The sequence below is a fragment of the Camelus bactrianus genome, chromosome 19 (assembly GCF_048773025.1).
Source record: "Camelus bactrianus isolate YW-2024 breed Bactrian camel chromosome 19, ASM4877302v1, whole genome shotgun sequence".
Taxonomy (NCBI): domain Eukaryota; kingdom Metazoa; phylum Chordata; class Mammalia; order Artiodactyla; family Camelidae; genus Camelus; species Camelus bactrianus.
The window spans coordinates 34,244,730-34,268,269 of NC_133557.1; the positions used below are offsets into that span (position 1 = coordinate 34,244,730).

At 59.3% G+C, this 23,540-nt stretch overlaps 3 protein-coding genes and 1 long non-coding RNA gene across 6 annotated transcripts; 1 reads left to right on the forward strand and 3 right to left on the reverse strand.

Annotated features, from left to right (window-relative positions):
* Positions 1-2,239: 2,239 nt before the first annotated feature.
* Positions 2,240-3,984, reverse strand: LOC123613660 (uncharacterized). The gene is made up of 2 exons (XR_006721046.2): positions 3,536-3,984; positions 2,240-2,641 (listed from the first exon to the last, which is right to left on the reverse strand). It is a non-coding gene; the product is annotated as an uncharacterized LOC123613660 (long non-coding RNA).
* Positions 3,985-8,895: 4,911 nt separating this feature from the next.
* On the forward strand, positions 8,896-11,311 carry LOC105083180 (cystatin-9-like). Of its 2 annotated transcripts, none has more exons than XM_045508664.2 (3): positions 8,896-9,384; positions 10,416-10,529; positions 11,018-11,311. In XM_045508664.2, the coding sequence occupies exons 1-3, from the start codon at positions 9,088-9,090 to the stop codon at positions 11,105-11,107; spliced, it is 501 nt and encodes a 166-aa protein (XP_045364620.1). In that variant the 5' UTR covers positions 8,896-9,087; the 3' UTR covers positions 11,108-11,311. The 2 variants fall into 2 exon arrangements, with proteins under 2 accessions (XP_045364620.1, XP_074203867.1); XM_074347766.1 differs by having other exon boundaries at positions 8,969-9,417.
* A 2,480-nt stretch (positions 11,312-13,791) lies between these two features.
* On the reverse strand, positions 13,792-16,896 carry LOC141574084 (cystatin-9-like). 2 transcript variants are annotated; one of them, XM_074347768.1, is made up of 3 exons: positions 15,719-16,896; positions 14,574-14,687; positions 13,792-14,085 (listed from the first exon to the last, which is right to left on the reverse strand). In XM_074347768.1, exons 1-3 carry the CDS (start codon positions 16,013-16,015, stop codon positions 13,996-13,998), a joined length of 501 nt encoding a protein of 166 aa, XP_074203869.1. In that variant the 5' UTR covers positions 16,016-16,896; the 3' UTR covers positions 13,792-13,995. The 2 variants fall into 2 exon arrangements, with proteins under 2 accessions (XP_074203869.1, XP_074203868.1); XM_074347767.1 differs by having other exon boundaries at positions 15,686-16,896.
* A 1,330-nt stretch (positions 16,897-18,226) lies between these two features.
* LOC105083208 (cystatin-13) lies at positions 18,227-22,934 on the reverse strand. Its single transcript, XM_010972968.3, has 3 exons — positions 22,639-22,934; positions 20,608-20,721; positions 18,227-18,736 (listed from the first exon to the last, which is right to left on the reverse strand). The coding sequence occupies exons 1-3, from the start codon at positions 22,864-22,866 to the stop codon at positions 18,653-18,655; spliced, it is 426 nt and encodes a 141-aa protein (XP_010971270.3). The 5' UTR covers positions 22,867-22,934; the 3' UTR covers positions 18,227-18,652.
* Between the last annotated feature and the right edge of the window lie 606 nt (positions 22,935-23,540).

The following is a 23,540-nucleotide window of genomic DNA, read 5'->3' on the forward strand; positions in this document are numbered from 1 at the left end:
GCCCCCTCCAAGGGCAGCTGGACAGCACCAGTCCCTCCAGCCTCCCCGCCGCCACCCCCCCATCTCCCTGGTATCACTTTGCTTCGCTTTGTACTTCACGTCGGTCTCATCGGCCCAGGTCCTCAGAGACCTGAAGTCCTAAGGACACGTCCCTCATCCTTCAGCTGAAGGAGTGTATCGGTCAGGGTTCGCCACGGAAGTAGAGTCGATAATGTGCATATATATACAAAATAACGTAGGTGTGAAATAATGTATGTGTGGAATATATATGTGAAGTAACACATATATGAAAAGATACATGTGAACTAAGGTGTGCGTACATTATGTTAAGGAGTTGTCTTGTGTGACTGTCGAGCCTGGCAAGTCTGGAGGCCGCCAGGAGGGCCAGCAGGGCGCACCCCAGCGGGACCTATGTCACCACGTTGAGGCAGAACCCTCTTCCTCCCGGGGACCTGCTTTCCTCTGCAGGCCCGGCCCAGCTGGACGCGGCCCACCCCGTGTTCTCGAGGGTCAGCTCCTTACTTAAGGTTGACTGGGTGCAGCTGTGACTCACGTCTGCACAGCACCTTTGCAGCGACGTCCAGACCAGTGTCTGGCCAGCAGCTGGACCCCACGGCCTAGTCAAGGGGACACACAGGCTCGAACTTTCATAGTTGACTTTCTTCTTTTGTGGTTTTTTCCTTCCTCTGTTTCTGTTTTGAAAGCTAACCTGAAGGACGTTTTCCAGAATTCTCCTCTTTCTACTTGGTTTCCCCAAGAAACCTGACTGTAGGCACAGAAGGTCCTGAGCACAGGCCCTCGAGGTGCCTTCCTGGCCTCCAGCTTCGCGGCGATAAAGCGGAGAAGACAACGAATTACATTCAGAATCAGAGCAAGGAGCAGGCGACATCAGCAAGACCGCTGCTCTGAGCCGCACCGCCGACTGGCCGTGCTGGGGGCACCCACCTGGGCCGCAGGTTCCCCTTTTGGAACAAGAGCTGTGGCTGGGCTGGCCCTTGTGGTTCTTCCTGTGACTGCAAGACGTCCTGAGCCGTAACCATCAGGAAACATTGGAAGAGACAAGGTTTATTGCTCACAGATCCTGGATGGTGCAGGGCGCAGCTTGGCAGGTAGAGAGAGAACGCTAGGCTGGGGTTCTGCTTTTATTGAGATGGAGGCTGGGGGCCTAGGGTTTCACAGGGTCACCCTTTACTGATGAATTTAAAACACAAGAGTGCGAATTAAAGCTCAGGAAGAAAAATGGGGCGAGGGTGGAGTGGCCAAATGGCCAGTTATCTAAATCAGCTGAAGACCCCTAAGACGAAGGAGCCCGGCGCTGGCGGGGGCAGGGAGGACCGGCTCCTGGTCTAGCCACGTGGCCGGCAATGCGTTTATCCAAGAAAGCCACCTTTGAAACAGACGCCTCTCCAAGCAAAGCTTAGGCCAGGCACGTGCATCATGAAAGGAAAAGCCAGCTATGAAGGGTTACGGTACAACTCCCCGGAGTTCAGGGGAAGGACTTCAACGGCCTGGGTGCTGGTACATTGTAATGAAGAAATTACGCATCTAAATGGGGCTAGAGTGGCAGATCCTGTAATAATTACACAGGCAAAGATCTGAAATCCAGTTCACAGCCACTGCCCCAAACCTGAAGCGTCCAGCCCTAAAATGTCTCGCTGATCTCGGCGGCCGTGGGAATCTGGTCAGAAGTTTGGGTGACGCTGTGAGACATTGTAACGCCCTGGGCCACCCGGTCCAGCAGGTCTGACCCGTCCTGAGTTGACAGGTTGCTCCACATCTCACTGAACCAGTGATGCAAGTTTGAGAACACAGGAGTTCAGTGAAGGGTTGTGTCTCATCTTGGGAGGCAGTGATGCAACACCCGAAGTTAGGCCTGAAAGGTGTAAGTTTTTGCATCAGGTGTTTAATAAGAAGCATTTCTATGGAAACAAAAGAAAAACAAGAGTTGATGGTTGGAGCGGACGATAAACACAGTCTGAGCCCTGAGCTGGCCAGTCCAGGGGATTTCCAGATGTCCACGCATCTTCCCGTGGAGTGAGGGCAGAACCGCCAGACAGACAGAGCACAGCGAGTGAAGTGGCACCAGTTAGTCCTTATCCGCCAGTGATCACTTTACAAAAGCGGATTAAACTCACCCATCAAAACACTAGAATGACTGAATGGATAAAAAAGCAAGACCCAACCGCACGCTGTCTACAGGAGACTCCCCGTGGACTCAAGGACACACACAGGCTGAACGTGAGGGGCTGGAAAAACGTATTCTGCGCAAATAGGAACCAAAGGCAGCAGGGGAAGCTGTCTTTACCTCAGACAAAATAGACTTCAAGTCAAAACTGTCACAGGAAACAAAGCGTCATTACATAACGATGAAAGTGACATTGCAACAGGGAGAAACAACAATTATAAACATATAGACATCCAACCTCAAAGCACCTCAACACGTGCAGCGGACGGAGAAACAGACAGCAACGCGATGACAGGTGGAGACTTCAATATCCTGCCTCCAAGGCATCCAGGAAGAGCGTTCGTAAGGAGAGAGCAGGTGTGAACACTGTAGACCCAATGGACCTCGCGAGCGTATACAGAACATCCCGCCCAACCGCGGCAGGGCTCTCATTCTTCTGAGCACACAGGGAGCTTTCTGAGGACAGATCACAGGCCGGGGCACAAAATAAGTCTTGACAAGTGTAAGATAATTAAAATCATTCCAGGTATTATTTCTGACCACAAAGGAATAAAACAAGCAATCAATTTCTTAGGAAATCATGGAAACGCACAAATGCATGGAAATTAAACAACACATTCTTCAACAATCCTTGGGTCAAAGAAGAAATCAAAACAGAAATTAGAAAATCTCTTTTAAGACAAATGAAAACAAAAACAGATACCAAAACCTAAGTTCTTGTCTTTAGAAAATACGCTGAAGTACTTAGGGGTGTAGACACAATAATACAACAAATGTAAAAAGGGGAAATGGTATTGGAAATGCGTCCAAATGGTAATGATTGTGAGTCTGGGTACACGGGACTTCCTGTGCTAGGTTTGATACAGGAAAAACGGATGTGGGGCAAGAGGAGGGCCGTGTCCCATGTCTCGGTGGAGCCCCTGAGACGTGCCCCACCAAGTGTGGGTCCTTGCCTTCGTGCAGGAAAGAATTCAGGAGCGAGCTACAGTTGAGTGAAGGCAGATTTATTTAGAGAGATAACATAGTGTATGGAGTGCAGGCTGTTCCAGAAGGCGAGAGAAAGGCCACGAGGTGCAGGGTTGGGTGCTCAGGTTAGAGTAAAAGTAGGTGCACACGCCATAGACAGAGCGCGGGCTGTCTCCAAAGAGGAGGGAGGGAGAGAGGCGGCCACGAGGTGTGGTGTTGCCAGTTCCTATGGGCTCCAGAGCTTCACATGCTAACGAGTGGGAGGACCATTCCCACTGCCCTGGGGAAGGGGCTGGGATTCCCAGGAATTGGGCCACAGCCCACTCTTTGACCTTTTATGATTAGCTTTGCCACCGTCATGGCGCCTGTGGGCATGCTACTCACCATGCTAGTATGTTGCAATGAGCGTAAAGTGAAGCTCGAGGTGTCCTGGAAGTCAATCTCCTGCCATCTTGATCCTCAAGGCCGACTGGGAGTTGACCCTTCCACCACTTCGGTGTTAATGGCTGCGTCATTCCTTGAATGGCTGTGCCCTGCCCCCTTCCCTCCTGTCTCAGGTTTACAAGTTCTCTGTAAGTTTTAAATTGTAGCAAATAAAAGTTTAAGGGAAAAACAAGATCAGAGAAAGAACCAAAGACCTCATGACCCACGCGACCATGCCCAGCTGCCAGGGGACTGGGAGCCAGTGTCCAAGCAGGTGGTCACGTCACGTGCCAAACCGCAGCTCCAGAGGTGTGTCATTCAAGAAAAGAGAACAGATACACAGCAAGAGAGAGCACTGGCTCCAACTGTTATCCACACAAGTAAAAAACTGAGTTTCTCCGCTTGTTATGTTCTGTAAGTTATACTTCTCTGGCCGTGAAATTAACAGAACTGACCTTACTCAGATGAGAAGTACACCACCCTCCTCACGTGGCCGCAGAACCAGGGAGGAGACCGCCGCCTGCAGGAGACAGCTTCCTGCTCTCGTCAGTCCTGGGCCCACCTCCTGGGAGAGTCACAGCCTCCTGAGAAGGCCGTCTTCGCAGGGCCCCCCTCCCACCTCCTCCGCCTGGCAGTACCCTCCCCCCAAAACCTTGGCGGAGCCCAGCAGGGAGCAGCTGGCAGAACGGAAGAGAAGGCCGTCACTGGCGACCTGGAAATGTGGTCGCTGCACCTTGTTCTAAATACATCTCCCCATTTAAGCTTCCACCTGGCGTGTGTGCAAATGGTTTCCACCTTTTAATAGCTCTGTTCTCTCTTTACATCTGTGTGTAAGAGAGAGGAAGAGGGACACCCTGGTGGGCTAGACCCTTCACTTGCCTTGGAGAGGCGAGAGACATAACGTCTCACAGAAATGCGGGCGCAGGAATTTGGGGAGGTGTGAGCAGTGCCCAGAGGGTGGCTGAGTGGAGTCAGGTGGAGACTGACTGGCAGGGCAGACCAGGTGCGGAGCCACAGCCCGTCTTCCCAGGTGCACGTCTAAGCCCACGGCGGGACGGGGCGGCTCCGGGCCGAGCGCACTCTCCCGGGGCTAAATTTGGCGCCCTGAGCTCTCGTTGAGGGGTCCGCTGGTTGCTGAGAGGTTTCTGTTTGGTTGGTTGGGATGTTTCAGCGCCGGGAAAAGTGAACGCTACTGTGATTTCAGCTTTTTTCCCGAAGCGATCTTGCAATCTCATGAGACGGGGCAATGTGCAAGCTCTAAGGAAGGATGTCCGGGGAGAGGGAGGGGCGCAGAGGCCAGGGTGGCGGGAGCCTGAGGGCAGGGCCTGCCACCCCAGGGTCTGCCTGCGAAGCCCAGGCCTTGCGCTCTTGGACACACGCTGGTGAACGAAGCTCTCCCATGGTTTGCCGAGACTGTTTCGTTGGAAAATCTAAAGATAAATGCCACAAACCTCTCTCTGAGTGACTCCTGGGTGTCCCTGGGCACCGTCCTTTCCTTCCGCACTGCTCCTCGCCGGATGCCCTGTGGAGGACACCCCACGGAGGAGGGCCTCCCCTCAGCCCGGCCCCCCCGCCCCACCCCACCCCATCACTCTGAGGTCCCACAGCTTCTCCCTGCGTTCACGGGGATGCAAAAAGCTGAGAAGCACTATTTTACTTTTTTCTAAAGGACTTCAGTACTGACAGAAAGTGCAGATGCTCTTGAGATTAAGTCCCATCTGCTCCAAGCGCCGTCCGGGCTCTGGGAGCCGGTCCTCATGTTCCAGCTCTCCCAGGGTCTCCCTGTGGCTGGTCTGGTCACAGGCTTGCCCTGCTGACCCGAAGTGGGCAACTACCAGACGGACAACGTCGGCTCTCCGCTGTGCCAGGGCCAGGGGCCCACGCACCCCCGCCTCCGACGGTACACACACATCTCAGTACCGCCGAGGGCCACCTTTGACCTCGACCCCCTGTATGTGGACAGCAGAGAAGATCCCGAGGCTAGTTCCTTAGCCTGAAGTCACAGGGCGGGTGGGGAGGCTGGAGAAGGACGTCGGCTTGGTCCAGAACAGCTGACATGCCTGGAAAAGTTAAATAGATGGAAAATGGACTGAGTCAGATGTTATTCCCCCAAAGGGAGGGTCATCTCTGCACTGAGTTTCCTGTGCGATGTTTTCAGAGGAAGCGCCCGTGTTGGGCATCTGTGGCTGATCTCCAAACACCACCAGCTGAGGAAGTGGAAATTTGGCTGAGTTGATGGAAACTTGCTCAGGAGACCCAAAATGGACTCTGAACGGAGTCGTCCCAAGGAGAAAGCGGGCACCGTCCATGCCGGGGAAGCAGTGAAGGCAAAAAGGACAGGCCTGTCACTGGCTGCGTCTAGAGAGACCAGTCTGAAAAGAGCAGCGGCAAGCCTGACCAGAGCATCAGAATGACCGTCGGGGGCTCCGTGCGCAGTGAGAGAGCACCTGGAGGGGGGCAGATCCAGACACCTGTGCAGAAGGGCTTCCGCAACATGGGCCGCAGAGGTGGAGGGAGGTGCCTGGCCCGGAAGTTCCCAGGCCCGGGGATAGTGGGCAGCTCCCTCTGATTTCATCCCAGAGGAGAACAGGGGCCCAGGAATGGGGGGAGGTGCCGGGAGCCAACGGCTGCCCACGACCCACGTGGGAACTTGACCTGAGATCACATGCAGGAGGAGGGGAGGGGCTGGGAAAGCTGGGGATGGTGCTGGGTTCCCAGCTGCGAGGGCAGGACACAGGGACTTGACCCCAAGCTTCCCAACACTTGGAATTTGAAACTGGGAGGGCAAGTTTGGTTATCAGAGCCTTTCAAAGAGGCAGCCATCCTCCAGGATTCTCCAGGATGAGTTTTCCTGAGCTCCTCCCGCCCTCTCCTGGGCCACGCTGTGAGGATCCATGCTGTTCACAGGCCTCCAAACCTTCCCTCAGGGGTGAATGTACGGACATCACTTCGAATGTGCAGGGGCCTGGCCCTCGGGATGGGGAGGCCACAGACACTGGCAGGAGAGACCCGTTTTTCAGGCTCCTCCAGTGACAAAGCGAGGGGCCTCTGTGGGCTCTGCTGGCCTGGTGGGACACTTGCCATCCATCCAGGGGTCTCAGGACTTATGAATGCCTCCGCTGCCTGTTCCCCCTGGAAATCCACCAAGACGTGCCTACAATTGCTGACAACCCCAACCTGCCTCCAGACTTGCATGTTGATTCTCCAGCTAAAAGTCATGCTGCTTGCGCTTCCGTTTCAGTTTTAAGAGCTTAAATCCGGCTGAGAAGAGACAGGCTATTGTGCGGTTTTTGTCTGGTTAAACCACTTTATGGAAACACGCTTGGCATACAACCGATGTCTACACTTAAGTGTCGGGAGACTAGGGCCCATCAGACCAACCTACGCAATCTAGGCCGTCGACTGCTCGCCGCCCCCACGGGGCGCCTGCCCGCTCGGGGTTTAGCAGTTGCTTCTCTTTCCTGGCAACAGCACACACCACGGACCCCCCAGCTCGGGTTCAAGTGCACGGAAGGCCTGCTGTCGCACAGTCTGTGCCCAGAAAGTGCTTGTCTTATAGCTAAAGCTTTGTCCCTTCTGACCAACATCACCCACTCCCCTCCCTCAAGCCCTGGGAGACCCCCCCCCCGCTTTCTGCTTCTGTGACTTTGACGACTTTGATTTCCTCCTTAAAATGGAGCCACGCAGAGTTCTGTCCCACGTCTGGCCTCTAGCGCCGCCACGTGGGGGCGACCTCCTTCTGCTCTGAGGTGGCTCACTCGTCCACAGATGCAGCTCTCGGCAGTCTCCCTGCACAGCTTCCTGCTTCTCACACGTGACTCCCGTCTCCCTTGTTCCCTGCAAACGGCAACTTGCAACATGACAGCCTTGGGCCAGGACTGAGTCCTGTACTTGGAGACCGGGGAACAGTGACCATGGCACTTGACCAAAAAGTCTCCCTTTCTTTAAAGATAAGAGGCTGGGGGCTCATTTCCCTGGGAACAGGCAGCCAAGATCTCAGGGGAGGATGAGCTGTGAGCACACAGTGGGCATCGTGAATGTAGGGACCCCGCGAGCGGGAAGGTGAGGCAGTCTCAGAGCTTCCCCCCAACCCCAGGAAGCCCCCGGCTGTGAGCGAGTCTGTGCAGGGACAGGCTGGCAGGTTCACAGCAACCCCTCTCCCCACACAGGCCCCACCTGCTCGCGGACACCTGGCTTCTGGACACCCACCTTTTTCTCTCTCACCAGCATGGTGTTCTGACCCCTCCCCTGAGCCGGTGCAGCCCCCAGACCATCCTCCAGCCCCAAGTCCCCAGCCCACGTGGGGTGGATTTCTCACTGTGGCTCCACTGCATCCAGGCCCGGGGGCCCTGAACCGAGCTGCTCAAAGTGTGGTCCAGAGGCAGGAGCGGCAATGGCCCCGGGAACGGGCTAGGGTGCGGATGCCCAGGGCCTGCCCAGACTGGGGTCAGAATCCCGCAGGGCCGGGGAGGCCCAGGAGCAGGGCACCCACAGGCCTCTGGGGGACTCCGGTCCCCTCTGAAGGTCTCAAGGAGCCGGGAACAGAGGCTAAAGGCCTATGTCAGGGCACAGAGCTGAGGCCTGGATTGGAAAGAGTGTGTTGTGGGGTCATCCCAGAGCTGCCTGAGCCGCCCCAGTGGGAGGCTGGGAAGGTCTCTTCTGCAGAAACAGACTCTGCACAGGAAGCAGTGTCCTCTGTGCCGTGTCCTCTGTCTCCCGTGGACACAGCTCAGCCTCCCTGAGCACGCTGGGTCCACCCCCGACCCCCGCCTCTCTGCTCCTCCTACACTCACGCTTCCTCCCCTAACGACACCCCAACAAAAGGGGCGTGGGAGGCCACCGTGGGTCGGTGGAGGGGGCGTGGCCATCACACAGCAAGGTTGACCACCCCGGAGCGGAGTGGGGGCGGGAAGGGAGACACAGGGGCTGGCCGGCAGCTCCGGGGCCCAGGAGTGTCCAGGACCTGCACGTCCTCTGACCTGGCGCCAGCCCAGGGGCCACGAGCCTCACTGCTCCACAACTCGGGGGGTTGGGGGCCAAGTGGGACGAGGCCACGCCCGCACCTGTCAGGACCCCGGCCCCTGCTGCCTTCTTAGCATGAATGCCCTCGACGTCTGGGCAGGCGCCTCTGCCGCCCTCAAAGCCGGCCCTCGGCAACCCCTCCTCTGCGGCCCTGTCCCTCCTCGTCCCGCTGACCCTCACCCACTGCTGTGCCCACGGACCACCTTCCTCCGAAACCTCTCGCGACTGAGTCCTCGATTTGGAGTCTCGGTCTGGGGCCTCCAGGCAAGCCTCCCTCCCCCGGAGGGGTCCAGGGGCGCCTGCGCTGGGCTTCCGCTGCAGCGGGCCCTCCTCCACGGCCGGCCCCTCCCGCCCCCGCCTGGCTCCTGTGTCTCTGCCCTGGGCCCGCGGGAGCTCTATCAGCTTCGGAAGGAGGAGGCAGGGTCACAGGAGGGAAGACACAGGGTGCAACGCCAGAGGGAGGCCCAGCAGAGGAGTGCGTCCTGGAGCAGATGGACTGGACCGAGGCCCAGGCAGGCAGGGTGGGAGCCGGAGTGGGGAAGGCGGGAGGCACGGGAGCCCGGCCGCCCACAGCCACGCAGCGCCGGCGGGGCAGGTGGAGGTGGGCTCGGCCCTGGGCCCTGCTCCTGCTTCTCCTGGGTCCCCAGCTCCTGGAGGCGCGCGGCTGGGGTCTCCAGAGGGAAGTGAGCGCGGAGGACCAGAGGGTGCTGGAAAGGTACTTACCTGCCACCGTGGAGTACGCCGTACACGAGTTCAACCTGAGGAGCCAGGACGAGAACGCCTACAAGGTGAAGCGTGTCCTGAGGTCCTGGAGGGAGCCGGTGGGTACCACGCGCCCGCCCCGCCGGCCGGCACCTGCTCTCGCGGGAGGCCGGGGGAGGGTCCCGTCGGGCCGTCCTCTTCCCCACCCGAAGCCCGTAAAGCAGAGGGGAAATGCAGTCTGTTCAGTTGCTCTCAGTTCCTATCAAAGGAGTAACTTGGAAACTTTTAGCGCCTCAGTCCATCAACTCACACGTAAGGTGTGTCTTCAGTTTTCGTCATCTCTGGACGTGGTTTAATGAAGAATGACCAAAATATGGCCGATGAGGGGATGAAGGTATTTAGTTAAAAAAAAAAGAAAAACCTCAGGGAGTATTGGATTCGATAGATTCAGAAAATATTTCAAGGAAATAACAGTAAAGTGGGTTAATTCAGAAAGAGAGAGACAGAGACGCCCAGACATGCACGGAGGGAGGGAGGAGGCCGGGGCCTGGAGGGGTGGGGGCAGGCCGCAGGGTCCCCTGGCCCTGAGGACCCCTGCGAGGTCACGGCCTCTCCTCTGACCCCACCTGCTCTGGGCGCCTTCCGGGTCTCCGCCCACGCAGGCTGAGTGTGACTTACACTCTTCCGGACCTTGGTTCTTAATCCTAAACTGTTCTCCTGGCCGTGGGGTCTCTGCAGAGTGCCAGCAGGGGTGCGATTTCCACGTGGGCTGCAGACGCCAACACTGAGACCCTCGGCTGGAGGAGCACGTCTGGCCTGTGTGCGCTTGTGAGTGTGTGTGTGCGTGTGTGAGTGTGTGCGTGAGTGTGTGTGTGTGTGTGCACGTGTGTGCGTGTGTGTAGCCGTAGCGCCGAGCGGCATTTTCCTGCCGTGGGGCAGCTGAAAGCGTGACATGGGGCGTGAGGGTGAGCCCCCCTTTCTCAGAACGGACTGACCCAGCAAACTTGCGGAGCCGGCACCCCCGGCCCGGCCCGCCCTCCCGCTCTGCGGGGACCTGCTGTGCCTGCCACCCGCGGGCAGGAGGGACGCCCTCACCTCGGTGTCTCCCCGACCACAGGTGGACACCGCCATGGTGTTCTCCACGGAGCTGCAGCTCACCCGCACCAGGTGTGGGAAGTTTGACGAAGACATTGACAACTGTCCGTTTCAAGGACGTCCGGACGTGAACAACGTAAGAGACGCACCAGCCGCCCTCGGGTGACACGGGGTGGATGCCGCCCCGGGGGCGGGGCTGTGGCAGTGATGACAGCGCCGCTCCTAGAGACACAGGGGGGTGACCGGCACCCTGCCCCGCGGAACTCCCGCTCCTGCTCCAGCTGACAAGGGGCTGAACCCCGCCCCAGGACAAGCCCCGCAGGGTCGAGGCCCCCGGGAGACAGCAGGTGTGCAGGGAGACTCCCAATGGGGCGCTGGGGGCTTGGTCCCACTGGGACAGCCTCTGGGGACCACAGGCCTGGCGGGGAAAGAAGGACACAGGCGCCCTGGGGTCAGGAGCGAGTCCCAGGTCGGGGGCATCCACGACCGAGGGCAGGAGCCTGCACCCCCTGCCGCCCCCGCCCCCAGGAGTGCAAAGTTGTGTGGGTGCTGGGCTTAGAGCCAGAGCCACCAGCTTCCCAAGGCCCCTCCACCCACGCTCCCTCCCCTGCGTTTCCCCCGCAGACCGTCACCTGCCTCTTCACCATCAGCACTGAACCCTGGAGAACAGTGTTTGAGCTCCTGAACAACACGTGCTCAGAGGGGCTCCTCTGAGGGAGACCACGGCCCCGCCTGGCCTCTGCTGTCCTGCCCCTGGCCACCAGCGAGGCCTGTTGTGGCCCTCTGGTGGCGGAGCAGCTCCGGTTCTGTTCCTTCACGAGCAGGTGTCTGGGGGGGGTCGCATCCGGGCGAGGTGGAAATTGCTCCCTGTCCATTTCCCCCCGTAGAATCGGCCATTAAACACCAGCATTTCCGGCAGCCTGTGCCGCCTGGTCCGGAGGGCGGGGGCCGGGCAGGGAAGGCGTCCTCCCGCCAGGGCTGCCGCTGGCCTAGGGGCGGGTCCGCTCCCCCTTCCTCTCGGCCAGAGAAGCATTTTTACAGTTTAACGCTTGATTTCCTGATTATCATCATCATTAGGAAACAGTCACTGAATGTTGGGTGCAGGTGTTGACCGGAAACTGTGACGCTGTCTAGTTCTCGGCCTCCCCCTCCTTTGTCCTGTATCATGTTCGGTCTTCTTGACGTCGGCTCTGCCCGAGGGGCCTGGGGAGCGCGGGTGTCCCTGTAACTGCACCAGCTGTTCTCCCAAATATTCCAGCTCCTTGGTGATGTTCTGATGGGGGAGGAGGGTTGGAGTCTGCGACGGATGGAGCCTCTCAAGCCGTCACCGGGATGCGCTGTCGTGGCCGGACCAGTGCTCGCCGCCACGGCTACACACACGCTTCCGGGTGCCATTTGACTAGTGACGTGAGTGAGGGAATCGTCACGAGAAGGCACGTCTATGGAGCCGTAGATTTCAACACTTGGTGGTGACGTCTGGTTACTGGGGACACGTATGCCTGCCGGGTGCTAACGAGCAAGGGAATCTGACTTGGACACCCCGTGTGTGGGGGGGCTCCAAAGGGACACAAGGTGCTGACCCAGCCTCTGGGGGGCCCACACTGCATGGGGCGGATGGGTCCCACGAGTCCCCGTGATGGGGAGATACTTCAGGGTGACCCAAGTGGATAGCCTGGAGGAGGAGGGACCGCCTCCTTCAGTTCCGGGGGCTATGCCCGTGTCTAGGGCTCCAGGCACCCACCTGCTCGAGGCCTGTTCCCTTGCACTCTCCTTCTGGGGTTCCTCCCCTGGCCGATGCTCAGGGTCACTTTGACAGTCACGGTGGGGAAGCACTCCTGGGGTCTCCACACGGCCTCCATCTCCGTGGCACCGCTGGGCCCCACCTTAACTTGTCCCAAGGCTGTGGCCGAGGTCCAGACACGGTGGGAGATGGCGTGTGTGCCAGGTCCCAGGGGACCCACGGCAGAGATGAGGACGGAGGAGGAGCACCGAGAAGCTCCAACCCAAAGGGGGACGTGGCCGTGCTGCAGCACCTCCCCTCCGTGACCCTGGATTTTGTCCCTCACAGCAGCTTTCAGGAAAGGCATGGCCCATGCTCTCCCTGTGTGGAGAGTGGGCCTGTAGGTGCCGAAGGCTCGGGGCACAGAGGAGGGTCAGGACTGGCCCGTGGCGGAGCGGGGCTAACCCTGAGGTTTGGCCCAGCGCCCGGCGCAGAGAGGGTCAGCCAGTGGGCAGGGGAGGCGCTAAGCCCCGGGTGTCAGCTGGCATCCCGCTTCCTCCCCACCCCCTCAGGGCTCAGACGCCGCCGTGCTCTCCCCCTTCCCCGGGGAAGGGAGCACCACGTGCACACACAGTGCCCTAGGCCCCACTCAGCGTCCCTCACGGGCACCCTCGTCATCCACACTGACAGAACCCTCGGCGGACCCGGGTGGCCAGGAACAGGACAGCAGAGGGCTCCCCGGACACTGGACAGGAATCACGGAGGGTAAAGGACCTCTAAGCTTCCTTCTCTTGGAAGAGCCACAGGTCAGGAAGGGCCAGAGAGGAAGCAAAGGAGGGGTGGGCTGTCTTCCAGAGCAGCCGGCCCAGTCCGGGCACAGGTGGCAGAGGGACAGGAGCACGGCTGTGCTCACACCCAGTGGTGCCCGGCCAGCAGCGAGGACCCCGCACAGGGCTCCCCTCAGCTCCGCTGCAGTCACAGGCCTGGGAAGCCATCCGGTGCCTGTGGAGGATGCGACCAGGCATCCTCACACCATGTGACCTGACCCCTCCACCAGGGAGACCCTGCGTGGGAGTGAGGTCTTCCTGGAACGTGCCCACTCCCGCTTCAGTCCACGTTGTCCGCGGTGTTTCCAGACACAGCCTGGCGGGGGTGGGGGTGTTGAAAGCCAGGCCGCAGGGCCTGGCGAGTTGGCCAGGTGGCATTCTGGGGGAGGGGCGGGGCCTCTGGGGCAGCAGCAGCCGCAGTGCCTCGCAAGTCGAATTGTCCCAAGGGCCCGGGTCCTCGTCGCAGGTGCAGAGTCCCCGAGCTGCATGCTTCTAAAGGGGCCCCAGGAGCCACTGCTGATGCCGGAGGCTGGGCCCTCCATGTCCTCCCGCTGCCCCGAGCGCCCTGCTGGACCTGGGCAGATGTGAGCAGGCCCCCCGAGGCAGGCACTGAGGGCCAGAGGCGCGTCGGCCCTGGGCTCCCGTCAGGTCATGGCGATGCCGCCCTGAGGACCAGGCCATCACGTGAGCCCAGAGATGGAGATCAGACCACCTGCGCTTGCTAAGTGGTGTCACCTGCAGCTGTCTCAGGTGTCCAGGGCAGAGCAGACCCGCCCCTAGGCCAGCGGCAGCCCTGGCGGGAGGACGCCTTCCCTGCCCGGCCCCCGCCCTCCGGACCAGGCGGCACAGGCTGCCGGAAATGCTGGTGTTTAATGGCCGATTCTACGGGGGGAAATGGACAGGGAGCAATTTCCACCTCGCCCGGATGCGACCCCCCCCAGACACCTGCTCGTGAAGGAACAGAACCGGAGCTGCTCCGCCACCAGAGGGCCACAACAGGCCTCGCTGGTGGCCAGGGGCAGGACAGCAGAGGCCAGGCGGGGCCGTGGTCTCCCTCAGAGGAGCCCCTCTGAGCACGTGTTGTTCAGGAGCTCAAACACTGTTCTCCAGGGTTCAGTGCTGATGGTGAAGAGGCAGGTGACGGTCTGCGGGGGAAACGCAGGGGAGGGAGCGTGGGTGGAGGGGCCTTGGGAAGCTGGTGGCTCTGGCTCTAAGCCCAGCACCCACACAACTTTGCACTCCTGGGGGCGGGGGCGGCAGGGGGTGCAGGCTCCTGCCCTCGGTCGTGGATGCCCCCGACCTGGGACTCGCTCCTGACCCCAGGGCGCCTGTGTCCTTCTTTCCCCGCCAGGCCTGTGGTCCCCAGAGGCTGTCCCAGTGGGACCAAGCCCCCAGCGCCCCATTGGGAGTCTCCCTGCACACCTGCTGTCTCCCGGGGGCCTCGACCCTGCGGGGCTTGTCCTGGGGCGGGGTTCAGCCCCTTGTCAGCTGGAGCAGGAGCGGGAGTTCCGCGGGGCAGGGTGCCGGTCACCCCCCTGTGTCTCTAGGAGCGGCGCTGTCATCACTGCCACAGCCCCGCCCCCGGGGCGGCATCCACCCCGTGTCACCCGAGGGCGGCTGGTGCGTCTCTTACGTTGTTCACGTCCGGACGTCCTTGAAACGGACAGTTGTCAATGTCTTCGTCAAACTTCCCACACCTGGTGCGGGTGAGCTGCAGCTCCGTGGAGAACACCATGGCGGTGTCCACCTGTGGTCGGGGAGACACCGAGGTGAGGGCGTCCCTCCTGCCCGCGGGTGGCAGGCACAGCAGGTCCCCGCAGAGCGGGAGGGCGGGCCGGGCCGGGGGTGCCGGCTCCGCAAGTTTGCTGGGTCAGTCCGTTCTGAGAAAGGGGGGCTCACCCTCACGCCCCATGTCACGCTTTCAGCTGCCCCACGGCAGGAAAATGCCGCTCGGCGCTACGGCTACACACACGCACACACGTGCACACACACACACACACTCACGCACACACTCACACACGCACACACACACTCACAAGCGCACACAGGCCAGACGTGCTCCTCCAGCCGAGGGTCTCAGTGTTGGCGTCTGCAGCCCACGTGGAAATCGCACCCCTGCTGGCACTCTGCAGAGACCCCACGGCCAGGAGAACAGTTTAGGATTAAGAACCAAGGTCCGGAAGAGTGTAAGTCACACTCAGCCTGCGTGGGCGGAGACCCGGAAGGCGCCCAGAGCAGGTGGGGTCAGAGGAGAGGCCGTGACCTCGCAGGGGTCCTCAGGGCCAGGGGACCCTGCGGCCTGCCCCCACCCCTCCAGGCCCCGGCCTCCTCCCTCCCTCCGTGCATGTCTGGGCGTCTCTGTCTCTCTCTTTCTGAATTAACCCACTTTACTGTTATTTCCTTGAAATATTTTCTGAATCTATCGAATCCAATACTCCCTGAGGTTTTTCTTTTTTTTTTAACTAAATACCTTCATCCCCTCATCGGCCATATTTTGGTCATTCTTCATTAAACCACGTCCAGAGATGACGAAAACTGAAGACACACCTTACGTGTGAGTTGATGGACTGAGGCGCTAAAAGTTTCCAAGTTACTCCTTTGATAGGAACTGAGAGCGACTGAACAGACTGCATTTCCCCTCTGCTTTACGGGCTTCGGGTGGGGAAGAGGACGGCCCGACGGGACCCTCCCCCGGCCTCCCGCGAGAGCAGGTGCAGGCCGGCGGGGCGGGCGCGTGGTACCCACCGGCTCCCTCCAGGACCTCAGGACACGCTTCACCTTGTAGGCGTTCTCGTCCTGGCTCCTCAGGTTGAACTCGTGTACGGCGTACTCCACGGTGGCAGGTAAGTATCTTTCCAGCACCCTCTGGTCCTCCGCGCTCACTTCCCTCTGGAGACCCCAGCCGCGCGCCTCCAGGAGCTGGGGACCCAGGAGAAGCAGGAGCAGGGCCCAGGGCCGAGCCCACCTCCACCTGCCCCGCCGGCGCTGCGTGGCTGTGGGCGGCCGGGCTCCCGTGCCTCCCGCCTTCCCCACTCCGGCTCCCACCCTGCCTGCCTGGGCCTCGGTCCAGTCCATCTGCTCCAGGACGCACTCCTCCGCTGGGCCTCCCTCTGGCGTTGCACCCTGTGTCTTCCCTCCTGTGACCCTGCCTCCTCCTTCCGAAGCTGATAGAGCTCCCGCGGGCCCAGGGCAGAGACACAGGAGCCAGGCGGGGGCGGGAGGGGCCGGCCGTGGAGGAGGGCCCGCTGCAGCGGAAGCCCAGCGCAGGCGCCCCTGGACCCCTCCGGGGGAGGGAGGCTTGCCTGGAGGCCCCAGACCGAGACTCCGAATCGAGGACTCAGTCGCGAGAGGTTTCGGAGGAAGGTGGTCCGTGGGCACAGCAGTGGGTGAGGGTCAGCGGGACGAGGAGGGACAGGGCCGCAGAGGAGGGGTTGCCGAGGGCCGGCTTTGAGGGCGGCAGAGGCGCCTGCCCAGACGTCGAGGGCATTCATGCTAAGAAGGCAGCAGGGGCCGGGGTCCTGACAGGTGCGGGCGTGGCCTCGTCCCACTTGGCCCCCAACCCCCCGAGTTGTGGAGCAGTGAGGCTCGTGGCCCCTGGGCTGGCGCCAGGTCAGAGGACGTGCAGGTCCTGGACACTCCTGGGCCCCGGAGCTGCCGGCCAGCCCCTGCGTCTCCCTTCCCGCCCCCACTCCGCTCCGGGGTGGTCAACCTTGCTGTGTGATGGCCACGCCCCCTCCACCGACCCACGGTGGCCTCCCACGCCCCTTTTGTTGGGGTGTCGTTAGGGGAGGAAGCGTGAGTGTAGGAGGAGCAGAGAGGCGGGGGTCGGGGGTGGACCCAGCGTGCTCAGGGAGGCTGAGCTGTGTCCACGGGAGACAGAGGACACGGCACAGAGGACACTGCTTCCTGTGCAGAGTCTGTTTCTGCAGAAGAGACCTTCCCAGCCTCCCACTGGGGCGGCTCAGGCAGCTCTGGGATGACCCCACAACACACTCTTTCCAATCCAGGCCTCAGCTCTGTGCCCTGACATAGGCCTTTAGCCTCTGTTCCCGGCTCCTTGAGACCTTCAGAGGGGACCGGAGTCCCCCAGAGGCCTGTGGGTGCCCTGCTCCTGGGCCTCCCCGGCCCTGCGGGATTCTGACCCCAGTCTGGGCAGGCCCTGGGCATCCGCACCCTAGCCCGTTCCCGGGGCCATTGCCGCTCCTGCCTCTGGACCACACTTTGAGCAGCTCGGTTCAGGGCCCCCGGGCCTGGATGCAGTGGAGCCACAGTGAGAAATCCACCCCACGTGGGCTGGGGACTTGGGGCTGGAGGATGGTCTGGGGGCTGCACCGGCTCAGGGGAGGGGTCAGAACACCATGCTGGTGAGAGAGAAAAAGGTGGGTGTCCAGAAGCCAGGTGTCCGCGAGCAGGTGGGGCCTGTGTGGGGAGAGGGGTTGCTGTGAACCTGCCAGCCTGTCCCTGCACAGACTCGCTCACAGCCGGGGGCTTCCTGCCCTGAAAAGTCATTCTTTTTTTTAAATTGACGTATAGTTGCTTTACAATGCTGTGTTAGTTTCCGGTGTGCAGCACAGTGATTCAGTTACCCATGTACATATACGTTCTTTTGCAGATTCTTTTCCATTATAGGTCATCATAAAACACCGGGTACAGCTCCCTGTGCCGCACAGTAGGTCCTTGTGTGTACTTTATGTATAGAAGTGTGTTGAGGGCAAAAGTCGTCTTTTTAGTTAGTCAATGCCCAGGAACTGCTGTTGGAACCTGTCTAATTGCAGCGACTCCAAGGAGCAGCCACACTCCTGGGTGTCATACCTTGCTGTGTCCCCGACCCCACCCACCCAGAACTAAGCCAGGTGACCGGTAACACAAAGAGGAGCTGGTGGGGCACCTAAAGCCGGGGCACAAAGGGCGCTGTGTCTTCCAGCTGGTCTCTCAGGCCTGTGTCTGGAGGAACCAGGCAACACACGCAGCCCCCGGCCGCCCCCGGAGGGGCCACACGGAGGAGAACAGAGACCGCCTGCCAGCAGCCACACCGCCCTGCAGCCGTGAGAGCGAGCCAGCCTGCAAGTGGGCTCCCCGGAGCCAAACTCACCTTCTGATGGGTCGGTGCCCTCAGAGTCTGAGTCTGCCACCTCGGGAGAGGTGACCCCAGCCAAGCCGCCGCAGGGCCCTGGCCCGCAGACCCCGCAGAGACACAAGAAATGGCTTAAGCAGCAAGGGCAAGGCGACCAGTCACGCAGCACTGGATTATACCTCCCACTGTGTGCGCACAGGTACACGCAGACACACGCAGACACACGCAGACACACGCACACACACACACGCAGCCTACTTGCCAGGTACCATCGCTCTGGCAAATTTCTGCCTCATTTCAAAACCAAAAGTACAACACAAGTCTGCAAATGACCCAGCTGTCTCCCAGCTTGGATTTGGGGTTTAAACCTCTGTCTGCAGCCGCGTGAGCTCCTGCGTCCCGGGCAGGGAGCTTTCTGGAAACCCACGGATGGACATTCCCACACGACCGCACCCTCGGAGCCTCGCAGAAATTACCCACCACGTAAAGGCAGCACGGCTCCGCCTCCTCGCGCGGAGAACGCACAAAAAGGCAAAAGGCTACAGGAGGGAAGCCAGCATGTCAGCCGTGTTATTTCAACGTTCTCAGGCGTCTGTGCTTCTCCGGAGGGACGTCAGGGCGCAGGACGCGCCGGAGGGCTAGACGGGTCGGCATTCCTTCTTCAGCAGCTTGAGTTCAAAGTTCCAGGGTTTGGACGCAACAATAAAGGTGCAATAAAACATCTAAAAGAGACAAAAAGGATAATAAGCTTGTAAGAAAAAGTGAAACAAAACCCACAGTCAAAAAAGCCCCAGAAATGTGTATTTCCAGGAGCGGGGATCTGGCTTCAGGCGGCTAAGAGGCTTCCTGAGCCGGCCGCGCCCTGCAGAGCCCTGAGCCGTCTCCGCGGGGTCTGTGGGCCAGGGCCCTGCGGGGGCTTGGCTGAGGTCACCTCTCCTGAGGAGCCCGCCTTGCCACCAGGAGGAGCCCTCGGCAGTTCACGTCCCCACGATCTGAAGCCATCGCTGATGTGGGAAGAACAAGATTTGGAGCCCAGGGACTAATCATTCTCAAGAAATCCTCATGCCCAGCTGCAGCCCTCCTCCGGCCACACGGAGACCCCGTGCTGAGCGGAGGGCCCAGCTGTCCTCCCCGGGGGAGGCGGCACCACAGAAGAGTCAGGGTCCTGCATGCCTGGGAAAGGGGCCACGTCTGGCTGGGGACCACCATGAAAAGCTTGCCCTGGAGAGCTGGGGGGTTACACAGGGAGCCCTTTCCAGGGCCTGTGGAATGAAGGGGTTCAGGTTTCCGGCGTGGATGACTCGCCGTGTCCCTCCTCTCTCCCGATATCTTTATTCAGTTAGAATAAAAATACAAAGAATTCTTTCTTTTGAACTCCATTGCATCAGCGGAAGCACGAGTGACAGCATCAAGCAGATACGAAGTTGTGTGAGGTTCAGTTTGAGTGGGAAACAGGACCAAGCTACCACAACCCAGAGCTGCCGCGGAGGAACTGAGGCCGGCCTGGGGGGCGTCCGGGCAGAGGGGGCATCCAGGATGGGTTGAGATGGTTCCTGGCAGCGGTGGGAGGGGTGGGGAGGGGAGAGAGTGGGCTTATCAGAGGGTCAACTTTTTCCTTAACTTCTGGATCAACCAACATAGAAAGCAACCCAGGCACCAGGGAGGGAGGAGCCCAGCGGTAGAGCACGTGCTTAGCACCATGCACTAGGTCCCGGGCTCCATCCCTGGGACCTCCATTTAAAACCAAATTTAAATAAGTAAGCCTAATTACCTACCCCCCACCAGAAAAAAAAAAAAAAAAAAAAAAGAAAGCAAGCCCAGCTATTGAGAGCAATCCTAGGGGACATTTTAGTGAATATATAAAAATCTTCAAGAAGTTAAAAGAAATATTGGATGAGTAATTCAGCGTCTGGGAATTTGCCCACAAGGCAACAACAACCAGATACACACACAGACAGAAATAAGGAAGAATATTCATTAGGACACGCTCGCAACGGCTAAAAATGAGAAAAATGTGAATAATTCGCCGGGATCGACTGAATACTACGTGTAAACGTTAAATGAAGTCAACTAGTTCCGCTACAGAGTGCCCTCAGATAATTTTACAGTTTGGGAAATCCTTAGATTTTATTATCAAATAAGCATCTAAATTGTGGAACGGTGCACAGTGTGATCCCAACTACACAATAACCCAAATACAAAATACAGGAAAACTTGGCTACGTGACAAGCCGACAGGGGTAACCTTTACACAAGCGTCTTTCTAGTTGATTTTAAGCCACTTAAGTCTTCTGAAAATGCCCAGCTTTTCTACCTGAAGTGAATCAGGCCTGTAACTGTCTAAAACAATATCAAGTTTTAAGATTTGTTTTCCAAGGAGCTCAGATATTCACCCTTTCTTCCTTTCTAGGTCTCAGTAAAAAACTAGAGAAAGCAAATATGCTCGAATGCACAGGAGCTCTGGCACGGGGACACGGGGACCCGCAGGCGTCCTGAGACCCACCCACGGCAGAGGCAGGGAGGCGTCTCCGCAGGACAGGAAGGCATGTCGAGCTGGGCAAGCGAGGTCTGCTGGACGCCATCTGAGCACCTACCTTCTGCATCTGGGGGTCCTGCTGCTCTGAGCAGTTCTCATGTTCTCCTGAAACTTTCTTGCATGTTGTCCGGACAATCTTGGCTTCAATAAGGTAATCCAAGCTATCCGTGATCTGCCCGAGAGTAATTTAAGGTTAGACCTCATAAAAGCGCACGTGGTGTCCGTGATCAAGTGGATAAACAAACATGCCATCCCTGCTCAGCGCAGAGGCTGTTTCTCCCTCCCTCCCTCCTACGGCTGTTTTTTTTTTTGTCAGAGTTTTGGGGTAACAAGGGCTGGTCGTACCTCGATCTCTCTGTTTCTCAGTCTCTCTTGTATTTAAAGTCTCTGCTGAGAGTGTATCGCTTCTCCCTGAAGCTTTGGCAGTTTTGATAATCCACCATAATTCCACGTGGAACACCCCCCAAATCCCTGACTTTCCGCATCTTCCCACACCCGCAGCCCTAGGGGCCCACCTCCATTCAGGGAGGGCCCCTGTTCTGGCCTCTTTGAACCTGTTTCTCCTTGATTCTTTCGCATCCTTATCTGCATTCAAGGCTGGCAGAGCAGACAAATAAAATGTACGTTCATGAAAAGAACAAGCAAACAGTATGAAATGAGACCTAAGTTTTGGGACATGTGGGTCTCTGGTTTGTTTTATTACTGAATCCCTGTCTATGAGGCAGAACCCACCATTTCTGTTTGATAAATGGGGAGCACAGGGAAGGAGAAGTCCCGGGAAGCGGGCCGGTCCTGGGAGGGGGGAGCCTCACGAGGAACGGGTGCCACGCTGACACCCATGACGTCCGAACTCGGCAGGTGACCACTGCCTGCGGACACGAACGACAGAGCCAGGGCTGCACGGAGGACCGGGGGAGCCCGGGACCCACCGCGTAGAGGGGGTGAGGCTGCCGGTGTCCGGCCTCTTGTGGGGTGGAGGCATCGCCTGCACCTTCCGACCACACAAAAAGGCAGGAAACGGGCAGGTTGGCGGTGACGGGAGGGCAGAGATGCAGGTCGGGCCAGGGTCACCTACAACGCGGGCTCCCCCCACACCTCGGGCTCCAGCAGACCGGCCCGCCCCCCAGCTCCGGCCCCTGCGAAAACCACAGGACAGCTCTTCCTCAGGAAACACAGCGTTGGTTCAACGTGCTCTTCTAAGACACAGTCCATGTTCAGACCCCTCCCGCTGTCCTCACATCAGCCTTTCCAGCATTATTTTAAATCCAAGAGGCAATACAGAACCACCCCCGGCAGTTATCCCCCCTTGTTTCCTAAGCCCCCCTGAATGGAGAAATGTCCCCTGCTCCCCTGTCTCACGACACTAATACTTTCGTCGGGCTCGGAGACGCTAACTGCCCTCGTGATTACCGTCGGGGGTGCGTCTGGGGTGCCCTTCCAGTGACGCCGCATCGGAGGCGCGTGACGTTCAGTTTGCCCCGGTGTTGGTACGGGCCTTCGGGGAGCGAGGCCCCCGGGCATCCTGGCTGTAATTACTCAACAGGGACTCCCTGCGGGGGTTCTCCCTCCCACGCTGTCCTCGCGGGGGGAGGGTCACTGCTGGCCTCTGCCTGAGCCCCTCGTGACCTTGGTGGTTGCCAAAGGTGATGTTCGATTTCATGCTCGTTCACAGCTGTAAGCAGGCACTTTGCTATAAAGAAGAGCTTGCCCTTCAGCCCCAGTTCCTTTTTCAGTGAAAGCTGGATGTGGAGTTTGTTTGCTGGTTTACTGTGTCACAAGGCACCCCCGCCCACACCACCCCTGTGAATGAGGTCCGTTCAAACTCTCCCAAAAATGACCCCCCCAAGAGCCCTTCTAGGCCCTCACCTGCGCCTTCTGATGTGACGGTGGCCAATTCTAAGTTATCTTAATGGATGTGCTGTATTTTACCCCAGAATTGTACGGGAGGAGATTTAATTGATTTTCTTCCCCAGTCCCCTAGAATAAAGTTCACATACTTTGGCTCAGGGCCTCTCTCAGCTGCTCCCCACGGCAGCGGGCCTGCCTCTACCGCAGGCCCGGAGACAGAGGGGGAGCCAAAGCCACCAACCTGCTCCTGGGACTTCAGGATCTCCACCACCTTGAAGGCGGACTTGTCTGAGCTGGCTTTGTTGTACTCCTTCATGGCGAACCACACAGCCTGCTGCACGTACACGTAGGACTTCGGGATGTCTTGGAACTTCCTCACCACCTTCGGCGTGCCCCAGGCGTGGACAGCACTGGACGCCAGGGCCACAGTGGCCACCAGGAGCAGCAGGCTGGGGCAGAGCCTGGCCATGACAGGCCAGCCAAGGGGCCCTGGGCCGAGTTCCTTCTGTCCTCCCACGCCTGGGGGGCCCTGCCCTGCTCTGCTGCGAGTGAAAAGGAAAAAACTGCTGTTAACATCATCTTCCCCACCAAAGGCAGCCGCCTGCAAAGTGTGCAATTCAGTCCAGTTTCCCATCTTGGCTGCTTCCTTTCTTGGAGGACGCACATCTCCGTGCACCCACGTGGTGGAGGTGGGCGCACACACACACACACACACACACGCACGCACACGCACACGCATACACACACACACTCATGCACACACGCACACACTCACAGCTATTCTTCCTGCTGCTCGGCCCCCAGCCCTTGTTTGCAAGGCCCGCGTGTGCCCAGCGCGCACAGTTCTGCGTGCAGACAGCACAGGACCTGTGGCACACGCTGCCCGGGGAGAGCGTGGCCTCTACACCCTCCTTCCCCTCGTCTCCTTCCCAGCACGAGCATGGAGACCTTGCACCGGCTCAGACGGCTCTCGCTGGTCGGGCTGGTGAGCAACACGCTGGAATCCGTCCCCGAGCACCAGGGAGTCTCGCTGGGCCCTCACCGCTGGGGGACGTCTCATCCCCGCCATCCCCCCGGGGCTGGGAAACCCTTCCCACAGGAGGAGTGTCTCTGGGACCGCCCTGTCGCAGTCTGACCCACGCG

What these genes read in the sequence shown, in the direction of transcription:
- LOC141574084 (XM_074347767.1), bottom strand. Translation starts at nt 16,015, where the DNA reads ATGGACTGGACCGAGGCCCAGGCAGGCAGGGTGGGAGCCGGAGTGGGG. An exon ending in TGAGGTCCTGGAGGGAGCCG is followed by an intron (nt 14,688 to 15,685) that starts GTGGGTACCACG and finishes CCCCGACCACAG; the next exon opens with GTGGACACCGCCATGGTGTT. An exon ending in GACGTCCGGACGTGAACAAC is followed by an intron (nt 14,086 to 14,573) that starts GTAAGAGACGCA and finishes TTTCCCCCGCAG; the next exon opens with ACCGTCACCTGCCTCTTCAC.
- LOC105083180 (XM_074347766.1), top strand. Translation starts at nt 9,088, where the DNA reads ATGGACTGGACCGAGGCCCAGGCAGGCAGGGTGGGAGCCGGAGTGGGG. An exon ending in TGAGGTCCTGGAGGGAGCCG is followed by an intron (nt 9,418 to 10,415) that starts GTGGGTACCACG and finishes CCCCGACCACAG; the next exon opens with GTGGACACCGCCATGGTGTT. An exon ending in GACGTCCGGACGTGAACAAC is followed by an intron (nt 10,530 to 11,017) that starts GTAAGAGACGCA and finishes TTTCCCCCGCAG; the next exon opens with ACCGTCACCTGCCTCTTCAC.
- LOC105083208 (XM_010972968.3), bottom strand. Translation starts at nt 22,866, where the DNA reads ATGGCCAGGCTCTGCCCCAGCCTGCTGCTCCTGGTGGCCACTGTGGCC. An exon ending in TCCTGAAGTCCCAGGAGCAG is followed by an intron (nt 20,722 to 22,638) that starts GTTGGTGGCTTT and finishes ACTCTCGGGCAG; the next exon opens with ATCACGGATAGCTTGGATTA. An exon ending in AGGACCCCCAGATGCAGAAG is followed by an intron (nt 18,737 to 20,607) that starts GTAGGTGCTCAG and finishes TGTCTCTTTTAG; the next exon opens with ATGTTTTATTGCACCTTTAT.